Source organism: Portunus trituberculatus, chromosome 34 (assembly GCF_017591435.1).
Source record: "Portunus trituberculatus isolate SZX2019 chromosome 34, ASM1759143v1, whole genome shotgun sequence".
In the NCBI taxonomy this organism is placed as follows: Eukaryota; Metazoa; Arthropoda; class Malacostraca; order Decapoda; family Portunidae; genus Portunus; species Portunus trituberculatus.
The window spans coordinates 1,644,660-1,663,916 of record NC_059288.1 but is presented as its reverse complement, the minus strand read 5'-3'; the positions used below and the strand labels follow the sequence as shown (position 1 = coordinate 1,663,916).

The 19,257-nt window shown below is 43.6% G+C and overlaps 1 protein-coding gene across 5 annotated transcripts in view; it reads right to left on the bottom strand.

The window, feature by feature from the left end:
• The window catches only part of LOC123512840 (G-patch domain and KOW motifs-containing protein-like), a 57,225-nt gene that overhangs the window by 17,918 nt on the left and 20,050 nt on the right, over positions 1-19,257 (bottom strand). For all 5 annotated transcript variants that reach the window (XR_006677205.1, XR_006677206.1, XM_045269450.1 and 2 more), the window contains exons 5-7: positions 12,726-12,900; positions 11,868-12,020; positions 9,756-10,412 (exon numbers count right to left, since the gene is read on the bottom strand). Coding sequence is in view for 3 of the 5 variants with exons in the window: in XM_045269450.1 (XP_045125385.1) it covers positions 9,756-10,412; positions 11,868-12,020; positions 12,726-12,900 (985 nt within the window). In the remaining 2 variants the exon portion in view is untranslated. The remainder of the gene's footprint in view (positions 1-9,755; positions 10,413-11,867; positions 12,021-12,725; positions 12,901-19,257) is intronic.

Below are 19,257 nucleotides of genomic sequence, written 5' to 3'. Positions count from 1 at the left end.
TTATGTTTAGTTTGGTTACATTAGGTTTAATTCATTTTCTTACCAAATTTGTCATCAATGCTAGGTAATGTTTAGTTAATTTCCTGTCAATTTGTTAAGATGGGTTAGATTAGGCTTAGTTAAGTTAGGTATAACCAAGTTTGGTTTATTTATTTATTTATTTTGTATTATTGTCACGAGTGAGAATTTTTATTTTGATAATTTTTATGCGCTTTGAATGAATCTAGCAACCATTTTCATTGCAAATCAATGTTTTACATGTTTGGGGTGATTAAGAAAATAGAAAAAAGATCTTCCTCCCCCAAAAAAGTAGTTTCATTACAAAATGTTAGATAGGTGCACCTAAATATATATATATATATATATATATATATATATATATATATATATATATATATATATATATATATATATATATATATATTTTACTTGTTATTTTGAGGTACAATCAGCTCCAGTGCAGGTTTAGCTGTACTAACTGAGTGCATAATGTACTATCTGTGTAGTACTACGCCTCAGGGTATCGTTGAAACATCTCATTAAAAATGAGGCCCCACGCACATAGGAAACACTATCCTCAAAATAGAATCAGCACAATAGCGCAGTAACCCCTACCCACAATCACAATAGCGCAGTCACCCCTACCAATAGGAACCAACCCCCATTCCCGACCTCCCTACATCCTGTTTTCTATCTCTGGGAGGTCCCTCTCCTGATAAGAAGACACCATTCCATGTTTCAGCGCTCGTGGTAGCCGGACCTACACTCGATAACGCCTGAATCGCCGGCTCTTAGAGCCGGTGTTTTGTCTGGGTGTTTCTCTTCAGCTATTCCTCTTGCTATTTGGCAAGAATCTTGGATTTATGCCCTTTTCGTGTGTTTTAGTGCAGTGTGGTGCTTTTAATATGAGTGTTTAGTGACCATATGGTGGGGGAGCTGGCAGGTGTTCTCGAGTGTGTTAGTGGCCCTTTCATTCGCTGTGGGGCAAAGTGTTTGCTCATGGCCTCTGCTGTTCAGCTACCTGTGCGTGTGCAGTGTTTTTAAGCCACTTTTATGGCGTTTTGACGTACTTTGCGGTCTTTTGCGTCGCCGAGTGTTGTGCGTCTCCTAAGCCCGTGTTGGGGGCGATAAGGTAGTGTTTTACATGTGATATCTTTTCAGTTCCTCATACCTACCAAGTGCGAGTTTTCCTCTAATGGAAAAGGGTGCGCATACGAATTTTCATGCGATGGCCATGACTTGTGTGTGCCCCATCATCCTTGTGTTTCCAAAGACTTCTTGTTTGACATTGACAAGTGTGAGAAGTGCCGAGAGTGTGAAATTCCTCCAATCTGTGGGCAAGGTTGATAAGCTTTGCCTCCAGTACACTTCGCTGCGCCGATCATGGGAGGCAGTGCAGCGTTTGGCCAAGAGGAAGGGGAAGCATGCGGTCTGGAAGGACGAAGCCTTGCCTGGCTTTCATGGGCCGAGGCTCTCGGACAGCGGTCCCGTCTACCCCGTCCTCTGCTGGCCGCTCCTACCCCCCCCTCGTCGGTCGTGAAGGAGCCGGTACCGGGGCCATCTTCAGTACTTCACGATCCCATGCCCGGGGATCCGTCTCCAGTGGTGCTGCCTTCGGCTTCCCCTGCCCCCCCCCCTCTGAGCCTCTGCCTCTCGGGGATTTTGGACCATCTCTCCTCTACTGCTCCTCTGCCGTATGCCCAGTCCTCGGCTTCTCCTCTGGTGGCGGACCCTCACCCTGCTACACCACTTCCCCTCTCTAGTCCGGCATCTCAGCCGTACGGGGGGATTCGTCCCCTGTCTCGGACACCTCCCCTTCGGAGGAGGAATTGGAGCCGGAGGTTCTTCCGGAGTCGTGGGCTCCTGTGCCTCCAGATTGGCAGGTGTCACAGGTCGCCGGGTTGGCCATCTTACTCAGCCGAGATGGGGCCACCCAGGGGGAGGCAGTTCCAGTGCCTGGTCAGGAGGTGTGCTGGGGGACGTCATGCCACTCTCCTCTTCCATCCTGGCATTTCCGTCCTCTCTTTCAAGAGTCCCAGCCTACTCCTACCTTGCCGTTACCGACCGTGGACGAGCTCTCGTGCTCCCTCTCAGTCCTCTCTTTGTTTGCAGGCCTGTCTCCTCCTTCCCTTTCCTCCGAGGGTGAGGAGTTGATGCGGCGCTCGATGGACGTGTCATGGACGGCGGGCCAGGCAGACCAGTTCCTTATGGTGGCCAGGGACTGGTGGGATCAGTCAGCGGCACAGGCCCAAAGTGCTCCTGTTCCCAGACCGTCAGCTAAGCCCAAGACTCCTCTACTTCCAGTTAGGGGGTTCTCTGGACACCCGGGTGGGAGTTTAGCTGTCAGCGCGTTCTCCACCCTCCTTTCCTCCTCCCTTTGCCACCCCTTCGTCAGAGACAGTGAGGCAGACCGAAAAGGACTAGGCTTTTGCGTTGGATGCCTTTTCCTCTTTTCAGGCCTTGATGACAGCAGAGAAGATCTTGACGGTTCTGTCACAGAGGCAGGATCTGAACGCATGGGTGTCCTCATCACTCCTGTGCTCTAACCTTCTGCCTCTGCTGCGCATCGCCCTCTGGCAAGGGCTCCGGCGATGGCTTCTTCCATCACTCAGGCCCATTGTGCTTCCAGAGGACCTCCAACAGATTCCTCCCCTACCCGTCAGCTTCTTGCCAGGCCCAGTCCTCTTCACGGGATAGGAGAGCTCCGCCGGGTCGGGACGGCGGTTTCTCTACCCGCAGGGCTTTGGGCCAGCCCTTTCGGACTACCACTGCAGCGCCCTTGGTGTCGCGGCGGTGACTCTCCAGTGCTGGGTCGCCTGTCCAACGCGGCCGACAAGTGGCCGGTCGGCACGTGGGCGGGCAGGGTGGTTTGTCGGGGCCTCTCTTGGGAGTGGGCTCAAGGCCGTGCCCCACGTCTACGGATGCCTCCTCCCTTCTCATCAACATCGCCTCAGCTCTCGGCGATATTGCAGGAGATGCTCCTCCAAGGGGTACTGGAGGAGTATTCCGGCCCTGTCTTCCTGTCCCGTCTCTTCTTGGTCCCTTGGTGGGACAGGCAGGACCTTCGACTGGTCGTCGACCTTTCTGCTCTCAACGCCCACATCGAGTGTCATCACTTCAGGATGGTGACGTTCAAGCAGGTCAGGGAGTTCCTTCTTCCGCACTCTTGGCTGACCTCCCTGGACCTCGCCAATGCATATTGGCATGTGCCGATAGGTCCGCGTTTCCATTCCTACCTGGCAGTGCAGGACCGCTCCTACGTCCTGCGTTTTACAGTCCTGCCCTTCGGTTTGAACATCGCACCACGGGTCTTCACCAAGATCACGAAGACTCTGGCATCAATGCTGGCGGACGTCAACATTAGAACTATAATGTATCTGGACGATTGGCTCGTCCAAGGGTCTTCGAGGGAGGAAGCCCGAGCTGCAAATGCCAGGACCGTCTCCATCAGCGAATCCCTCGGGTTTCACTTCAATTTCCCCAAGTTTCGTCTCGAGCCCACTCAAGATCTGCAATGGCTCAGCATGTGGTGGGATACTTGGACTTCTACCATCCGCCTGTCCAAGGACAATCGGAGGAAGGTCCTGCAGCGGGTCAGGAGGGCCTCCTAGTCCACCACCTTCACCCACCGCATGTGGATGAGGCTCATGGGCTCCTTGACGTTTGCAGCCCAGGTGACACCGCTGGGGCCTCTGTGGTGCAGGAGGCTCTGGTGGGAAGGCAACAGGGTGTTTCCACAGGCGGCCCTGCACCATCTGTGCCCGGTTCCACCACACCTTCACCGGCTGCTGTGTCAGTGGTTGTCTTTGGGCCTTCTGGAGACTGCGGTTCCTTGGAGGCTGTCAGCGCCGCAGTTCCAAGTCTACACAGATGCTTCGGACAGCAGTTGGGGCTTCCAGGCGTCCGACGGTCGACAGGGCCGGGGACGCTGGGAGCAGGCCGACGCGCAGAGGCACGTCAACGTGAGGGAGTTAATGGTGCCTCTGCTTTTCCTTCAGCAACAGGCGGACCTCCGGCAACTCCACATCTGCTTCTACATGGACAACATAGTGGCAGTCCAGTGTGTGAAGAGGATGGGCTCCTCCCGGTCGATCTCCCTCCTCAGGACATCCGAGGCCCTCTTCAACCTGGCAGCGTCGCGCCATCTTACGTTGTCAGTCGTGCACGTGCCGGGCAGGGATAATGTCTGGGCAGACACGTTGTCCCGCAGCGTTACTTCCTCAGTGGAATGGTCGCTCAACCCGGTTTTCACGGATCTAGTGGAGCTGTTCGGTCTGCCCGAGGTGGACCTGTTTGCAACATCGGAGAACCATCAGCTCCCACAGTACATCACCAGGAACGTGGTCATGGCCACGGGAGGGCCGGACTCCTTTCTCATGGATTGGTACACATGGGGGTTCGTTTATCTTTTTCCTCCCCCAGCGACGACGGTGATGACGGCGGTGGTGCGCAAGCTGGAGACGTTCAGGGGCTGAGTCCTTCTCATCGCCCCTCTCTGGAAGGCCCAGCCTTGGTGCCAATGTCTACTGCTCTCTACCTCTCAAAAGACTGGCGGTACGGGGCCATGGTGTCCGTCAGTCTGGAATATCCTCCAGCTTTCATGTGTGGAGTTTCTGCAGGCGTGCTTGACCACCTCCCTCTCGCCTGCGGTCTCCTCTGATGTCATCAAGGGGTCCAGGGATTCCACCCTCCGCCAGTACGAGTCGGCATGGAAAGCTTTCCAGCTTTTTCTCCGCAATCGGCCTTTTTCTTATATTTCTTTACCTCTTGTTTATGACTTTTTGTCCTATATGTTCCATGTCAGACGCAGAGCTGCCCCGACTGTCGCCACCTATGCGGCTGCTCTGGCGGACCCCTTGTCATTGGGGTTTAACATCACCATCAGAGGATGGGTCCTGGATTTATTGAAAAAGGGTCACTTCCACCAGCGGCCTCCTGTGAAGAGACCAAGGATCTTCTGGTCTCTCTCCTAAGTCCTGACCCTCCTTTGGGGCCCTCCATTTACTAATTCTACCTCTCAACAGAGCTTGCGGAAGACACTGTTTTTGGTGGCCATGGCTTCCAGCTTAAGGGCTTCCCAATTTCACGCCCTTATCCGGCACCCCTCCTGGCTGGTCTTGTCCAGGGATGGGCGACGGGTCTCCCTAGCACCTTCTCCCAAGTTCTTGGCCAAGAATGAGAGGGAAGGACACTCCTTGGCCCCCATTGTGCTCCAGGTGTGGATGGAGGGACTTCACCACCACCCCCTCTGCCCTGTGGAGTCCTTGCAATGGTATGTTGGGTCGACTTCCGGTCCCCAACACACCCGTCTGTTCATCTGGCCTGACACCCACAAGCCCCTATCCAGGATCTACATCTCGAAGGTCCTCTGCGGGGTGATAGAGGAGGTGGATCCAGGATATGCACCAAAGGGGCACGAAGTGAGGGCCATGTCGGCCACCATGACTTTCCTTCGCCACTTCTCCTTGGACCAGATATGGGAGCATGGACAGTGGGCTTCGGACCGCTCCTTCGTAGCCCGCTATCTGGATCACATGCTGAAGGAGGTCCCTTGCACCTCCATGGCAGGGCCTCCTTCACCTCCTGGACCCTCCTCTTCGACCTGATGGGTCGGAGTTGGAGGGGGGATGGCAGCGTCAGGGGAGGTCGTCGGCCACCCTACGGGTCCGGACCTCATCCCCATCTTACACGGCAACGACACAGGACCTTTTCCCTACCCTCTGGTAGAGGGAGTCTTTGCTGCTTCCAGAGCCTCTCTTACTCCTCCTGGACACCCCTCTCCGACCCAACGGGTTGGACTTTGGGTGGGGGGGATGGTAGCTTCTGGGGAGGTCTGCGTTCACCCGACGGGACCAGACCTCACCCCTCCCAAAGGTTGCCTCAGCTCTACCGGACCGTGCTCCAAACACCAGTCAAGGTATGCTGCTTTCTCGGACCGTTCTCACTCTGCCAGGTTAGAGGTTTACAGTACCCTTCCCTTTCAGTATAGTCTGGCGGCGGATCCTTCCTCCACTTGTGATGCAGCTAAACCCGTACTGGAGCTGATTGTACCTCAAAATGCGATGTTTGAGTTACCGAACTATTGTTCAAAAACATCTATTTTGAGTGAAGCAGCTCCAGTGTGAGTGATCGGGTCCCTCTTCCACCACTTCGCTCCCTCCCCCAGTCATCCTTCGCCAGACTCTGTTCTCGTGCTTCACATGGAATGGCGTCTTCTTATCAGGAGAGGGACCTCCCAGAGATAGAAAACGAGATGTAGGGAGGTCGGGAATGGGAGTTGGTTCCTATTGGTAGGGGTGACTGTGCTATTGTGATTGTAGGTAGGGGTTACTGCGCTATTGTGCTGATTCTATTTTGAGGATAGTGTTTCCTGTGTGCGTGGGGCCTCATTTTTAATGAGATGTTTCAGCGATACCCTGAGGCGTAGTACTACACAGATAGTACATTGTGCACTCAGTTAGTACAACTAAACCCGCACTGGAGCTGCTTCACTCAAAATAGATGTTTTCGAACAATAGTTCGGTAACTCAAACATCGCATTTTTATTTATCAACTTTCTTTCAGAGATGGTGCTCAACCTCTACAACCCGTTGCTGCATTATCCACCGATACGGTGGATGTCTTGGCACCAGCAGGAGGTTCAGCTGTGTTAGGCGTTGGAAGTGCTGTGGTAGCATTTCCATTTGTACTGTTATGACCAATGACAACAAATGTTAGTTAAACCATCACAAGCATATTTATTGCAGATCCATCTATTTAAGAGGTAAACAATCCTCTCAAGGAAGAAGTATCCAAGACAAGGCACCTTCCCTCTTCCTGCCCCCATACTCCTCATACACAGTGTAGAGAGCCAGCACTCAAGTGGGCCTTTTCTTTTAATCTCTCTTTTTTTTTCGCCCTTGGCTGGCCCTTTTCCATAAGTAAAGAAAAAAAGTGTATATGGTGTGTGTGTGTGGTTGCCTCATTTTTGCTGTCTTCCTCCTGGAGGAGGGTGTTGCCTTTGTTAGTTTCCACATCAGTCTATTGTGTGGCACTTTATCAAAGGCCTTTCTCAAGTCCAGGTAAATAGCATCCACCCCATCCCTTTCTATGTTGTAGTATGTCAGTTACTCTTGAATAGAAACATAATAAATTGGAAACACACGATCTTCCTTTTCTGAAACCAAACTGCCTTTCGCTCAGAATGTTTTCACTTTCTAGATACTCACTCCATTTAGCTTTAATTACTTCTTCACATACCTTGCACAATATACTAGTCAACGATACTGGTCTGTAATTTAATGGTTCCATTCTACTACCATTCTTATATATAGGCACAATGTCAGCTCTTTTCCACTCTTTCGGGACTATTCCTGTTCGTATGGAGGTTTCCACAATATCAAATATGGGGTTCAACAATTGATCCTTACATTCTTTTAGCAACCTCCCATATATGCCATCAGGCCCCATTGATTTATTAATATCCAAGTTACTTATAATTTTCCTTATATCTTTTTTAGTAACCATGATGTCTTGCATTTGCTTTATTTCTGTAGGCCTTTCTCCTGTAAAATGCTCCTCCTTTGTAAACACTTTGCAAAAGTTGTTGTTCAATATTTCAGCTATATCTCTAGCATCCTCATATACTTCTTCCCCCTCTTTTACTTTTTCTATTGCCTCCCTTTTATTTAGTTTTCCATTTATGAATTTGTAAAACATTTTAGGGTCACTATCACAGTTTTCCACCACTCTCTGCTGATATTCCTTTTGTGCTGTTCTCCTTACTTCAACATATCTATTCCTTGCTGTTTTGTAGACTTCTCTTGATAATACATCACTATTTTTCTTAAGTTTCTTCCATGCCTTTTCTTTGTTCTTTTTTGCTTCTTCACAATTTCTATTAAACCACTGTTTATTATTTAAAGTCCTCTTTCTGTGATATGGCACAAACTTCTTCACAGCAGAGTTATATAAATCCATAAATTTATCATATTTCAATTGCATATCCCCTTCCTGGTATACCACAGACCAGTCAATTTCATTAAAGAACTCTCTTATATGGTTATAATTTGCCCTAACATAATTTAATTTTTCCTCCCTGTGCTCCACACTCTTTTCCGTGCTTAATTCCGTATCCAGCTCAAAACTTAGGACATCATGGTCGCTTTTCCCCAAGGGACATTCATGTTCAATTTCCTCTTTTAGGGAGATGCCCCAGGTAAATACCAAATCCAACGTCGCTGCAACATCCTGTCCCCTGCACCTTGTTGGTGATCTCACCCACTGTGCCATCAAGTTATTTGTTGCTACCTTTAACAATTCCTCTGCCCACTCACCACCATTCACCACTTTGTAGTCTTCCCACACTATTTCCTTACAATTAAAGTCCCCGACTATCATCACTCTATCCTTTCTGATGAGTTCTTGCTTCATTCTGTCCAGAGTATTTCTCATCACCATTTGATATTGTTCATAGTTCCAAGCACTGGTTCTGGGTGGTATGTATACTGTTATAATATTAATGTCCCTCTTACCATCTGTTATAAGCATACTTATCACTTCCTCATTTCCCTTACTAAAGTTCACCTCCTTCACTATCAGATCTTCCTTAGTAAGAACCATTATACCACCACCTCCTTTATTTTTTCTATCATTTCTCCATACTTTGTAGTGTTTTACATCAAACCAATCTAGCTTTATTTCAGGCCTTAACTTTGTTTCCACCACACACATTATGTCTGGTTCATTGTTTCTTAGGTAATCCATCATTCTAGCCTCTTAGACAGAAATCCATCTATATTCGTGTAAGTCACTTGAATTCCATTCCTAATCTCTTTCTTCCATGTTTCAGTCAGTGTAATGTCTATTCCATCTGTTTAATCCACCACTTCTTCAGCCTCCCATTTCTCATCCTCCCAGCCATGACGTCATGAGGTATCTGAGTGCTCACTGGCCAAAACCGATACCAGAATTTTGGCCGATTCCGATACCGATACCGATACCACCTAATTGAGCAAATACCGATACTACTATCGATACCGATACCACCAATACCGATACTACTACTTATAGTGATTACTGCACTGAACACCAGGATGAGTTGGTGAACGGCGATCGTTATCAGATGGGAGGCTTTGTTTTGGGGGATGCTGTAAGTCCTTCTGAGAACGTTTGTGAAATAGGAACAATTCTAGAAGCTTTTTGAAGCCATTTGCAAAGGTAAATTACTCAGAAATCAAGATCTTATATCGAATATATCACTAAGTAGTAAATTCCTTTTAGATATCGTAAGTATCGGCATAAAATAAGCCGATACCGATACCCAAAAAATGGGCCGATACCGCCGATTCCGATACCGATACCAATGCATCGGTACATCTCTAGTAAATACAATGAGCTGATGAAATTTTTTTTTTTATGTTATAACCTTGACATGTTTTAATTGGTACCAATGGATAATACAGTAATTTAAAAAGAAGTAAAAATGAGGGATATTAGGAGTAAAATTTGTGGTTGTGGTACCAATTACAATTTTCACCATTAGTTGTTCAATTCGGCTATCGCGTTTTCGGCTATAGCGCGGCTATTTCGGCCCCAATTGGGCGCGATAGCCGAGGGTTAAGTGTATATGAGAAAAGATTTTAAAGGGTAAGGTTGATGTTAATAAGAATATGGAACATTATTCTTATAAATACTGTGAAACCAGTCTATCCATCTATGTACTGAGAAAGAATAAGTGCAAGGAATATAATCTTAGGATGACCCATAATAATTACCTTTTGCTTATGGTATTTCCCTCCTTTGTAGTTCTTGTTAATAATTCGCACTCGTAAATTTTCCTGGACCCAAGGTGGTGTGATCATTCTCTGCTGCTTTGCCTTTGTCTCTTGTGCTTCAGAGAATTCCTCTTGTCGTTTCTTGCCTCCTGATGCTTGTGTGTCTTTGTACAGCCTTTCCTGTGGGTCCTGTGCCTTCCTGTCACTCTCTCTTTTGTTCTGATATTTGTCTTTCCTTTCTTCTCTGCTGTACACTAGTTTCCTCTCCTTATATCTTTGCTTCTCTGATTCCTTTTCCCTGTGTCTCCTCTGCCTCTCTTCATCTCGGTCTCTCTGTCTCTTATCATCCCTGTCTCTGTATTTTTCACTCTGTTTATTACTGTTCTCTCTTGGCCTAACTTCTGCTTCATCTCTCTTCCCTTCATTCTTGTCTCTCTTCTGCTCATTGTCACTTTCCCTTTGTTTTCTGTTATTATCCCATTCACTACCCTCTTGCTTCAATTTGACACATTCAGAGTCTGCATCTCGGTGGTCTTCCTTTCTATCTTTACTCCTTGTTTTCTGAGACCTCTTTCTGTCTCTATCACTCCCACTACCTTCTTTATCTTCCTCACATAGCATTTTCTTCTTTGCTTCATTGTTCTTCACTTCAGCTTCCTGGTGGTAAGACAATAAATGCATATAAGTAGTTTGGCAGTGAGCATTTAAAACATTATGTAGATTTTTCTTCTATAAAACTCTATTCTTCTTTCAAAATACACTCTTCATCAGCATCTACTTTTCCTTTCATCACTATCATTAACTAATTCATTTTCAGACCTTGTTTGTCCTCTTTCCTCCCATTTCCCCCAATATTTTCCATCTCTCTCTCTCTCTCTCTCTCTCTCTCTCTGATGCACTATTCTTTTCCTTTATCTTTTTCCATTCATCTTCTACCTATCTTCTACATTACTATGCTTTTACTCTTCCTTGCTTAACTTATTACAGTAAACCCCCTTTTTTACAGTTCAGTTGCCTTCAGTTCACTTTTAAACTTTTTTTTCATTGGAACTTAACTATTTCTACAACACAGGAAATCTCACCTTATCATGGAAAAAAAATTGCCCACTATATTTCATAAAATAAAACCATAGGTTGAGGAAATATCTAGACATAATGTTAGGTCACACACAATTGCTTTACCAGTAACCAATTCAAGCACTATTTGTGATTTTACTTGTCTCCAATTGGCTGAAGATGTGCCTTTCTTAAAAAAAAAAAAAAAAAAAAAAAAAAAAAAAAAAGAACAGGACCACACCACTTTCCTACAGGGCTGCACTTCCTAGTTCATAGCATGAACTATGCCACCTTTGGCTATTCATCACTTATTTTTGCTTATTTGCCCTCTCTGAAGACATAAATACTCTGCTATACTATGCAGTACATCACTATCATCATCATCACCATTGCATTGCACAGCAAAATTCATCCATCTCATCCTTTTATCAGTGAGTACCTGTGCAGATTTTCTCACCAACCCATAAACTGTGATATGCACTGTACGATGAACATATAAATAAGTGCTTGTATCTTATCTTTATGGTACAAGAAATTTTTACTTTATATTATGCTACCCAAAAATAATGTAGCCTACTGTACAGATAGAAATAGATGATCATAAAATTTCCCTCAGTTTATCTATTATTGCACTGTGTTTAGTGCTTTATCTTGATATCCTCTCCACTACAACTATCTATCCATCAGCTCTCCCACCACTACAATAACTACTTATCAGCTCACTAAAACACCCACTCACTGCTCACCTTTCACTACCTCCCATAATCAACTAATATTTGGTTTTCCTATATTTTTCTATTCAATCGTTTGTCTTATAACAGTAAAAATAATTTACTTTTTTTCTATGTTGATAATGGCGCACCACAGTTATGGCTGCCAGAATTCTATTACATACTTAGTTTACAGGTTAAAAAGATATGATAAATTAGCATTTTAGGGGTAACATCAATAAAATATGGATTCTAATACTTCATAGGTGCCTTTAGAACATAGCCCAACAATAAACTGGTAGTATACTGCATTCCTCTTATTTTCTTTCTTGATCTTGATATTTACCTTAAATTTATCATACATTTCCTTGTTGATGACACGTGAAGATTCTCGGTATTCCTTCTGAGTGGCCACACGCAAGTTGCCCTCCACCTCCCTTAGCACTGCCTGTCCCACTGCTGCCCTTATGAGTACATGGTCCTCATCTACCACCTCAACCTGTTGTAAAAAGAGGCAGGTAATGAAAAAAAATGTTATAAGTTTAGTGGTCTAGAACATAATAACATTTCCTTTAAAGAAAAATAGGGAACTGGAGGAAACCATCACGGGTACATTTGGCAATCCCTATATGAAATATTCCTTTTCCACAATCTGTCCATTCTCCTTTTAATTAAAGTTCCCTCATGACTCACAATAATAATCTGATTACTGACTACATTCTATTTATGTACCATTCCATTTGAGAACTAATTCTATCCCATCTCAATTTTAAACCCAACTTTTCAAGCGCAACCTATTACTTCTCATTCTATTCTGATTACTGATCCTGAGAATTTTGGTGGTCTCCTTGCCTTAACATTATCTACAGATGATTAAAATCAATAGAATTTAGGTGATTTCCTTGCCTTAACATTATCTACAGATAATAGAAGTCTATGGTGAGATATCAGTTCCTGGTAAACCTCAGAGGAGTGACTGAACTTGGCAAGTATATCCTAACTCTAAGCATCTTGACCTCTAATAAGGAATGTTTTGTTAACACTATAGAAATTATTACAATGGTTTTTAAAGGATGGTTTTCCTACTGACAGTGCAGAAGCTTGTTAAACTACCACCAAAATCACAATAAAACATCATTAAAAAAAAATAAAGAATATAAATTTCAGAGTAACTAAAACACAGCAGGGACACAATGCAGCTTACCACCCCATAAGTTCCTCGATGACGGCCACTGTGGAGGAAGACATAGGCACCTTTGACAACGGGAAGCTCTTCCTCATCCTCCCCTAACTCTTCACCTTCTTTCTTCTGTGTTGTGGTTTGCTTTCCCTCACTGGAGCCTAGAGTCTTGGTGGAGGGATCAATAATATCTATCACTCTGAAAAAGACATGATAGATTGTAAAATAGGGTAGGACAAAATATAAAAACATTAGATAAACACCAATGCTATAAATCAATAATGCAAAAAACAAAAAAAATGCCCATTAAGAAAGATACCAGATCCCAAGCAGGGTCAAGAGAGTTGGCCAAAAGAATGGAATAAATGTCTTGAAACCTCCCTCTTAAATTAATTTAAATCATAGGTAGATAGAAATACAGATGCAGGCAGAGTTATTGATTATCATTAGATTGGAAACAAAAGTATCAACAATACTTATAAATTGATAATATGAGATAAATAATTGCTGGATAACTGATAATCTGATACATATCATTGTTGTGATAAACTATTCTGATAATTTATCTTATAGCAAAATGTTTCTGCTAACAATTTTTGTAACTTGAACAAAAACAATATATATATCTCATAATATTCTACAATATAAATTGTCAGTACAGGTAACTCTTGATTTATGCGATAGATGCATTCCAAGATATATATCAAAATTTGCATAAAACAAACTTGTAATTCTCATAAGAAACAACAGATCTGGCTGCAGTGGCTGCAGTGGGGCACATCGGGCAGCAGGAAGATAAAGACCCTTTGTTTACAGCCACGTGGATGGACGTTCCACTAATAAGTATTTTTTTTAGCATTAAGTCGAACATTTGCATTCGACTAGAGAAAAATTTGACTATTTAGACGTTCGAGTATTGAGTCTCCACTGTATTATTGTTCCATCATCGTCCCCATTTCGGTTGGTTATCGTGTTATCATCTGGATTGTCATACAATTTTTTGATAGCCATGAATACGATGACCAAGCAACAAATACAATGAATGCCGCATGACAATCACACAAACATACACTGATAGTAATACGATAAGTTTGTAAGATTTATTCAATAATAAATCACAAAAAAATAAGGGGTGCACTATTTTTTTCAGGATGAATCGGGAACAATGCACGACTACCACGATACACCCTAGATTGTCACTCTATGTTTCACGGCTCCAGAAATTTTTCACACAATGTTACATGATGCAGTGGATACTCAATACTTGAACATCTTAATAATTGAACTTTTCAATACTTGAACGCAAAAGTTCAATTTAATACTAAAAAAAATACCTAACAGTCGAATGTCCACACACATGGTTGTAAACAAAGAAACCCTGGCCACTCCCTCTCCCCTTCCCCCCAGTTGTGCTGACGTGGTCGTCAGAATAACATTTTTCATTTATAAACTTATACTAACATCAAAGGTTTATTTGTGGTGAAAATACCTTGTAATCAAACGGCCACACACATGGTTGTAAACAAAGCTCTGGCCTTCTCTCTCTCCCCACCACCACCATTGTCCCATTCTGATACAGGTTTTAACTCGTAAGAGGTCAGCATTGATTTACTTCCTCAATACTTGTCCAGATCACCAAAAATTCCATTTTCTTTTTTTATTCCATATAACTCAAACTGGGCATAGAAAAGTAAAAATACGAGTTAAAGTTCGAAATCGCCATTTTTAAATGTCCCACAGTAGCTTTAAATTTAGCTCGCTCTGTGATGCTGCCAGACATACGACTTCTGAGCGAGGCTTTTTTTATCGTTTTATCGATATTTTCTCTTACGAGACATATGTATAATGGTTACATATTCATAAATTAACCCATGTTTTATGAAATGAAAAATACAAAAAATATTTGTAAATACTATAAATATAATATAAAAAATAATTTGCTAAATTGGAGCAGTTTACCACAAAATGTTGTTTATTATTTTTTCTTTCAGTATCTAAGCTTTTTAGTGTTGCAGCAAGGTGTGATATTCTTCAAAACAAGGCTCAATGCATAGAGTTACATCACACTAATGAAAGTAATACCGAGTGTTACTCTGTTTTTTGGTTGCGTCAAAGCAGGGTTTTTTGGTTGCATCAAAGCAGGCAGGAAACTGTGCTGATATATGTTAGACACTTCAAAGAACATAAATACAGGTAACTCGATTTATGCATGTTCGATTTACGATATTATAATTAACTTAATTTGCGCGATCGGTTTGCTTATATGCGATTTGGCCCAACCACATTTTCAAACTAAGCGCCAGACACAATTTCAAACTGCACACCAGAGTTCCGCAGCCGGCCGATAGGTGGGAGCTCTGGGGCCGGATCCAAGAAGCAGGTTGTTGTCTATGTTGGTACAGACAACCTATATAGCAATCTCCTGCTCACATACCAACCTTCGTAAAATAGCATCCACAAAGATTCGTTGCTGTTGGTGGGTGGAGGTTGGTAGCCTGCCTAAAAGTGCTCATTGGCTGCCAGGAGCTGGATCCAAGAAACTTTAACAACGTCAGAGCATCCTCCTGCCACGAAATGGCATCCATGAACGCTTGGAGGGACAGTAACAAGGTTGCTGGTGTTACTGTCTTATATATGCATTTATGTTCACAAAACAACATTTCTATTAGCTTTTTACAAACCTTGCCCCCAAGAAAGGATTGTTTTGTCATGCATAAAGTGAAATCTTACATGGAATACCAAAAACATAAAGCAGAGATGAGATCACCCACAGACGAGGCGGAGACTTGTGGTGACTCGGCCGCTTCTTCTTCTTCTTGTGACCCTTTTAGCTTGCGTGTTGTCTTTCACGATATTTATGTTTACACTCCTCTATTGCCTACTATAATGGATATCATATCTTAGTATTCACATACGCTCATGCCATGAAGATAACCTCGACTCTGTGGCAGTGAGTGATAGTGAATTACTAATGAATTCGCCACAAGTCTCCACCTCGTCTGTGGGCGATCACATCTCTGCTTTAATTTTTGGTATTCCATGTAAGATTTCACTTTATGCATTACAAAACAATCCTTTCTTGAGGGCAAGGTTTGTAAAAAGCTAATAGAAATGTTGTTTTGTGAACTTAAATGCATATATAAGACAGTAACACCACCTGGAGAGGTGGTGTTCCCAGCAACCTGAGAGCAACCTTATAGCAACCTCGTTACCGCCCCTACAAGCATTCATGGATGCCATTTCACAGCAGGAGGTTGCTCTGACGTTGTTAAAGAATCTTGGATCCAGCTCCCGCTCTTCTCGTGCCTCATGTGCAGTCTGCCAGCACTGAGTACAGACAGAATCTCTTCAATCTACCTATATTTCACCAAGATGGCCCCCAAAATGTCCTTCATCTTCTTCTGCATGTGGGGTTATTTTTGACAAGTGGATTTTTGATAAAGTGGTAAAGCTCAGAGGAAGATTGTGACTGACTGTGGTGTGAGTGGTGGAGGCAGTGACGCAGTGAGTGTTTTGTTTACGTATTCTTTGTTTTGTTGTCTTCTCTTATTATTTTTTGCTTTCTCTTATTATTTCTTGCTTTTCCCTTTACTTTAAATACACTTCTAGTATTTAGAATGGTAAATAATAAAAACATGTTAATCTAGCCAAATAAATAGAGTATTTTGTACACATTTTTTGGACTACATCCTGCATCCCCCTTATTATCTATTGTTTCTTATGAGAATTACATGTTTGTTTTACGCGAATTTTGATATACGCGATGCCTCTTGGAACGCATCTATTGCGTAAATCTAGAGTTACCTGTATGTTACTATGATATTCCTCCTATCCCTCCCACTGGTCCTAATTGTTATGCTCAAAACCTCTACCAGTCCATCTCTGTACTGTACCTTCTCCATGTATATATCCTCTCGAGCTGTTATCAATACTCCTCCTGCTTTTCCCCTTCTCTCTCCTCCAAACATTATATGCCTGCTCTTTAAAGTTTACTTGGACCTCTTTGCTTAACTTTGTTAAGGTGGATTCACACATGCTAATTTGCGACCGAAATTTTACGTAGAGTTTCCGACTCATCCCTTCTAGTCAGAAAGTGTCAGACATAGAGCCTGGAAAGTATCGTCTAGTTGGCGCCTTGGCTACCCGCCAAGATGTGTTCCTCCAGTGATAATGCTAAAGCTGTGGTTGCTCTTCTTTTGGCATACTGGAAGAGTCAACTGAAAAAAAATGCCTGTGGACATGTCCCTGGCTAAGTAGAAGGAAAGAAAGGAGTGTCTGCCACACTAAATTAGTCTACATTTCTCATGAGAAAATTGTTAATCTTAAGAAGACTATGCACAATTGCAATTAAATTAAATCCTGACAAGTCTTCAGTCCTCACCTCCAACAACACCCTGCATTGAGAAAAACAGTTTGTGCAAGCTTTTTTTAATGTATAATTAATTTCTGGGGTCCCATATGTGTTCTTTTTCCCTCACCAACTCTAACATCTTCTCTACACCTGGAGACCACATTTTCAAAGCTTACTCCGTGACGTCACAACATAAATAAAGTCGCAAATCAACTGAACAAGACCAACATGTTGGCCTCATTTTGCGACTGGTTTCTTCAGTCGCTAGGCAGTGATATTCAGTTGGAAACTCTATATACGTAAAATATCAGTCGCAACTTGGCACGTGTGAACCCGCCTTTATACATACCACGTCCAGTCCTTCTTTCAAAACATAAGTCTCTCACTTACAACCTTCCTGATATAAATTCATCTATGTTTGGGTACATGACTCTTAACCCCTTCAATACGGTGGCATCATGAAGCCCCAGTAGCATATACGGTGACGCCTACGTAGGCGTCATATTTCTTTTCTGAGCTTTCTTAAGTTCAGTTGTCCCGTATAGTGTGTTGGATACCAACTACACACGCCGTATGCTGTCTTTGAAATCCTAGTGTTCCTCCCACCATCCTTGTCTCCACCAATCACTAAAGATAAGCTACATGCATCTAAAATTACCCAATGGCATAGACTGTTCCCATCTCTCTCTCTCTCTCTCTCTCTCTCTCTCTCTCTCTCTCTCTCTCTCACTCCATTCCTCCTCCCCATCTCCCTTTCCTCCTCCCCATCTCCCTTCCTCCTCCCTCTCCCTCTCGAAGATAAGTTACATCGTCCCACCTTGTAACATTCGTGGCACACACACACACACACACACACACACACACACACACACACACACACACACACACACACACACACACAACAAATTTTCTAATCTCTCTCTCTCTCTCCTCCCTTCGTTTCCTCTCCTTCCCTCCTCCCCTCTTCCTCTCGAAGATAAGCTACATGCGTCCCGCTTGTGTCTAAATTATTAGCAAATGTCACTCTCTCTCTCTCTCTCTCTCTCTTTTTCTCCGAAGAGAGAAGCATCCACTTTCCTCTTCGAAGGCGATATAGTAACTAAAAAATAGCAGCATAATACACAAAGACGACACGTATGACAAGCTTGCACGAGTTTCCCGCGCTCAGGCGGGCGGCACTACCACCCGTATATCATACAGGCGGGCTTTTTTAACATCCGGCGCGAAGGGGTTAATGACCTTCCGAAATAAATCATTTTCTTAGTTAGCCTCATGTCTAGCATTCTCCAGTAGAATTTCTCCTTGTTCTCTGTCCTCTCATTTTTTCCTTTGCTTCACTTCTCAGTTCTCTCTATTTTTCCATTTCTCCCTGGTTCATATCTCTCCTCAAAAATATTTTTTCCTTATAAAAACATATTTCTTTGTGTTATTCTGAGTACAACGATGTAGTTTTTAACATGTTATGACCTCTGAGAACAAAGTTATTGCATATAAAAAAATTCATGGCAGAACCCGACGCTAAGACATACCTCCCAAGCTCCAATAACACCGCACACACTCTCTCTCTCTCTCTCTCTCTCTCTCTCTCTCCTTTTGGGCATTTCAATTTGATGTAAAAGTGGGAACTTTTGCACTTTCATGTCAAGAAAATGTGAACTCAGATATATGAAATGATGTGTAAAGCAAGAAAAGAAAAAGAAACCACATATTACAAGTATTGTGGATTTCTATAATAATTGGAATCTGGCAACTCTTATTACCAATGGGATTCATGTGACTTGGCTGACAAGCACAATCTTGTAGAGGCAACCAGGAGTAACACAAACCAGCGCATTGCCCGAGGGGAATAGGTTACGTGAGGAGGTTTATGAATGTTGCTGTGAGGGTTGGTCTCTGTCTTCCAGATCACTATCAGAATCACTAATGGAGTCTTCATTTTCTTCTGTCTCAATAAAAAAATCAGTCTTCATTTTCATCACTCTTCAATGTCATTACCAAGTAACACTGACATAACATCACTCGGAGTACCGTTTCCTCCCTCCGGGTCACTGGGGTTGCCAGATGTCGCCTCGAAATGGGAAAAGATGACCTATTGTGAGGGAACATGTCTCAAAGCTCAAGCACGCAAGCAAGAAAAGATGCCAGATACCTCCACTTGCCCCAGAACCAATAGTGAAGGGGAGAGATTCAAACGTTTAGCGCGAA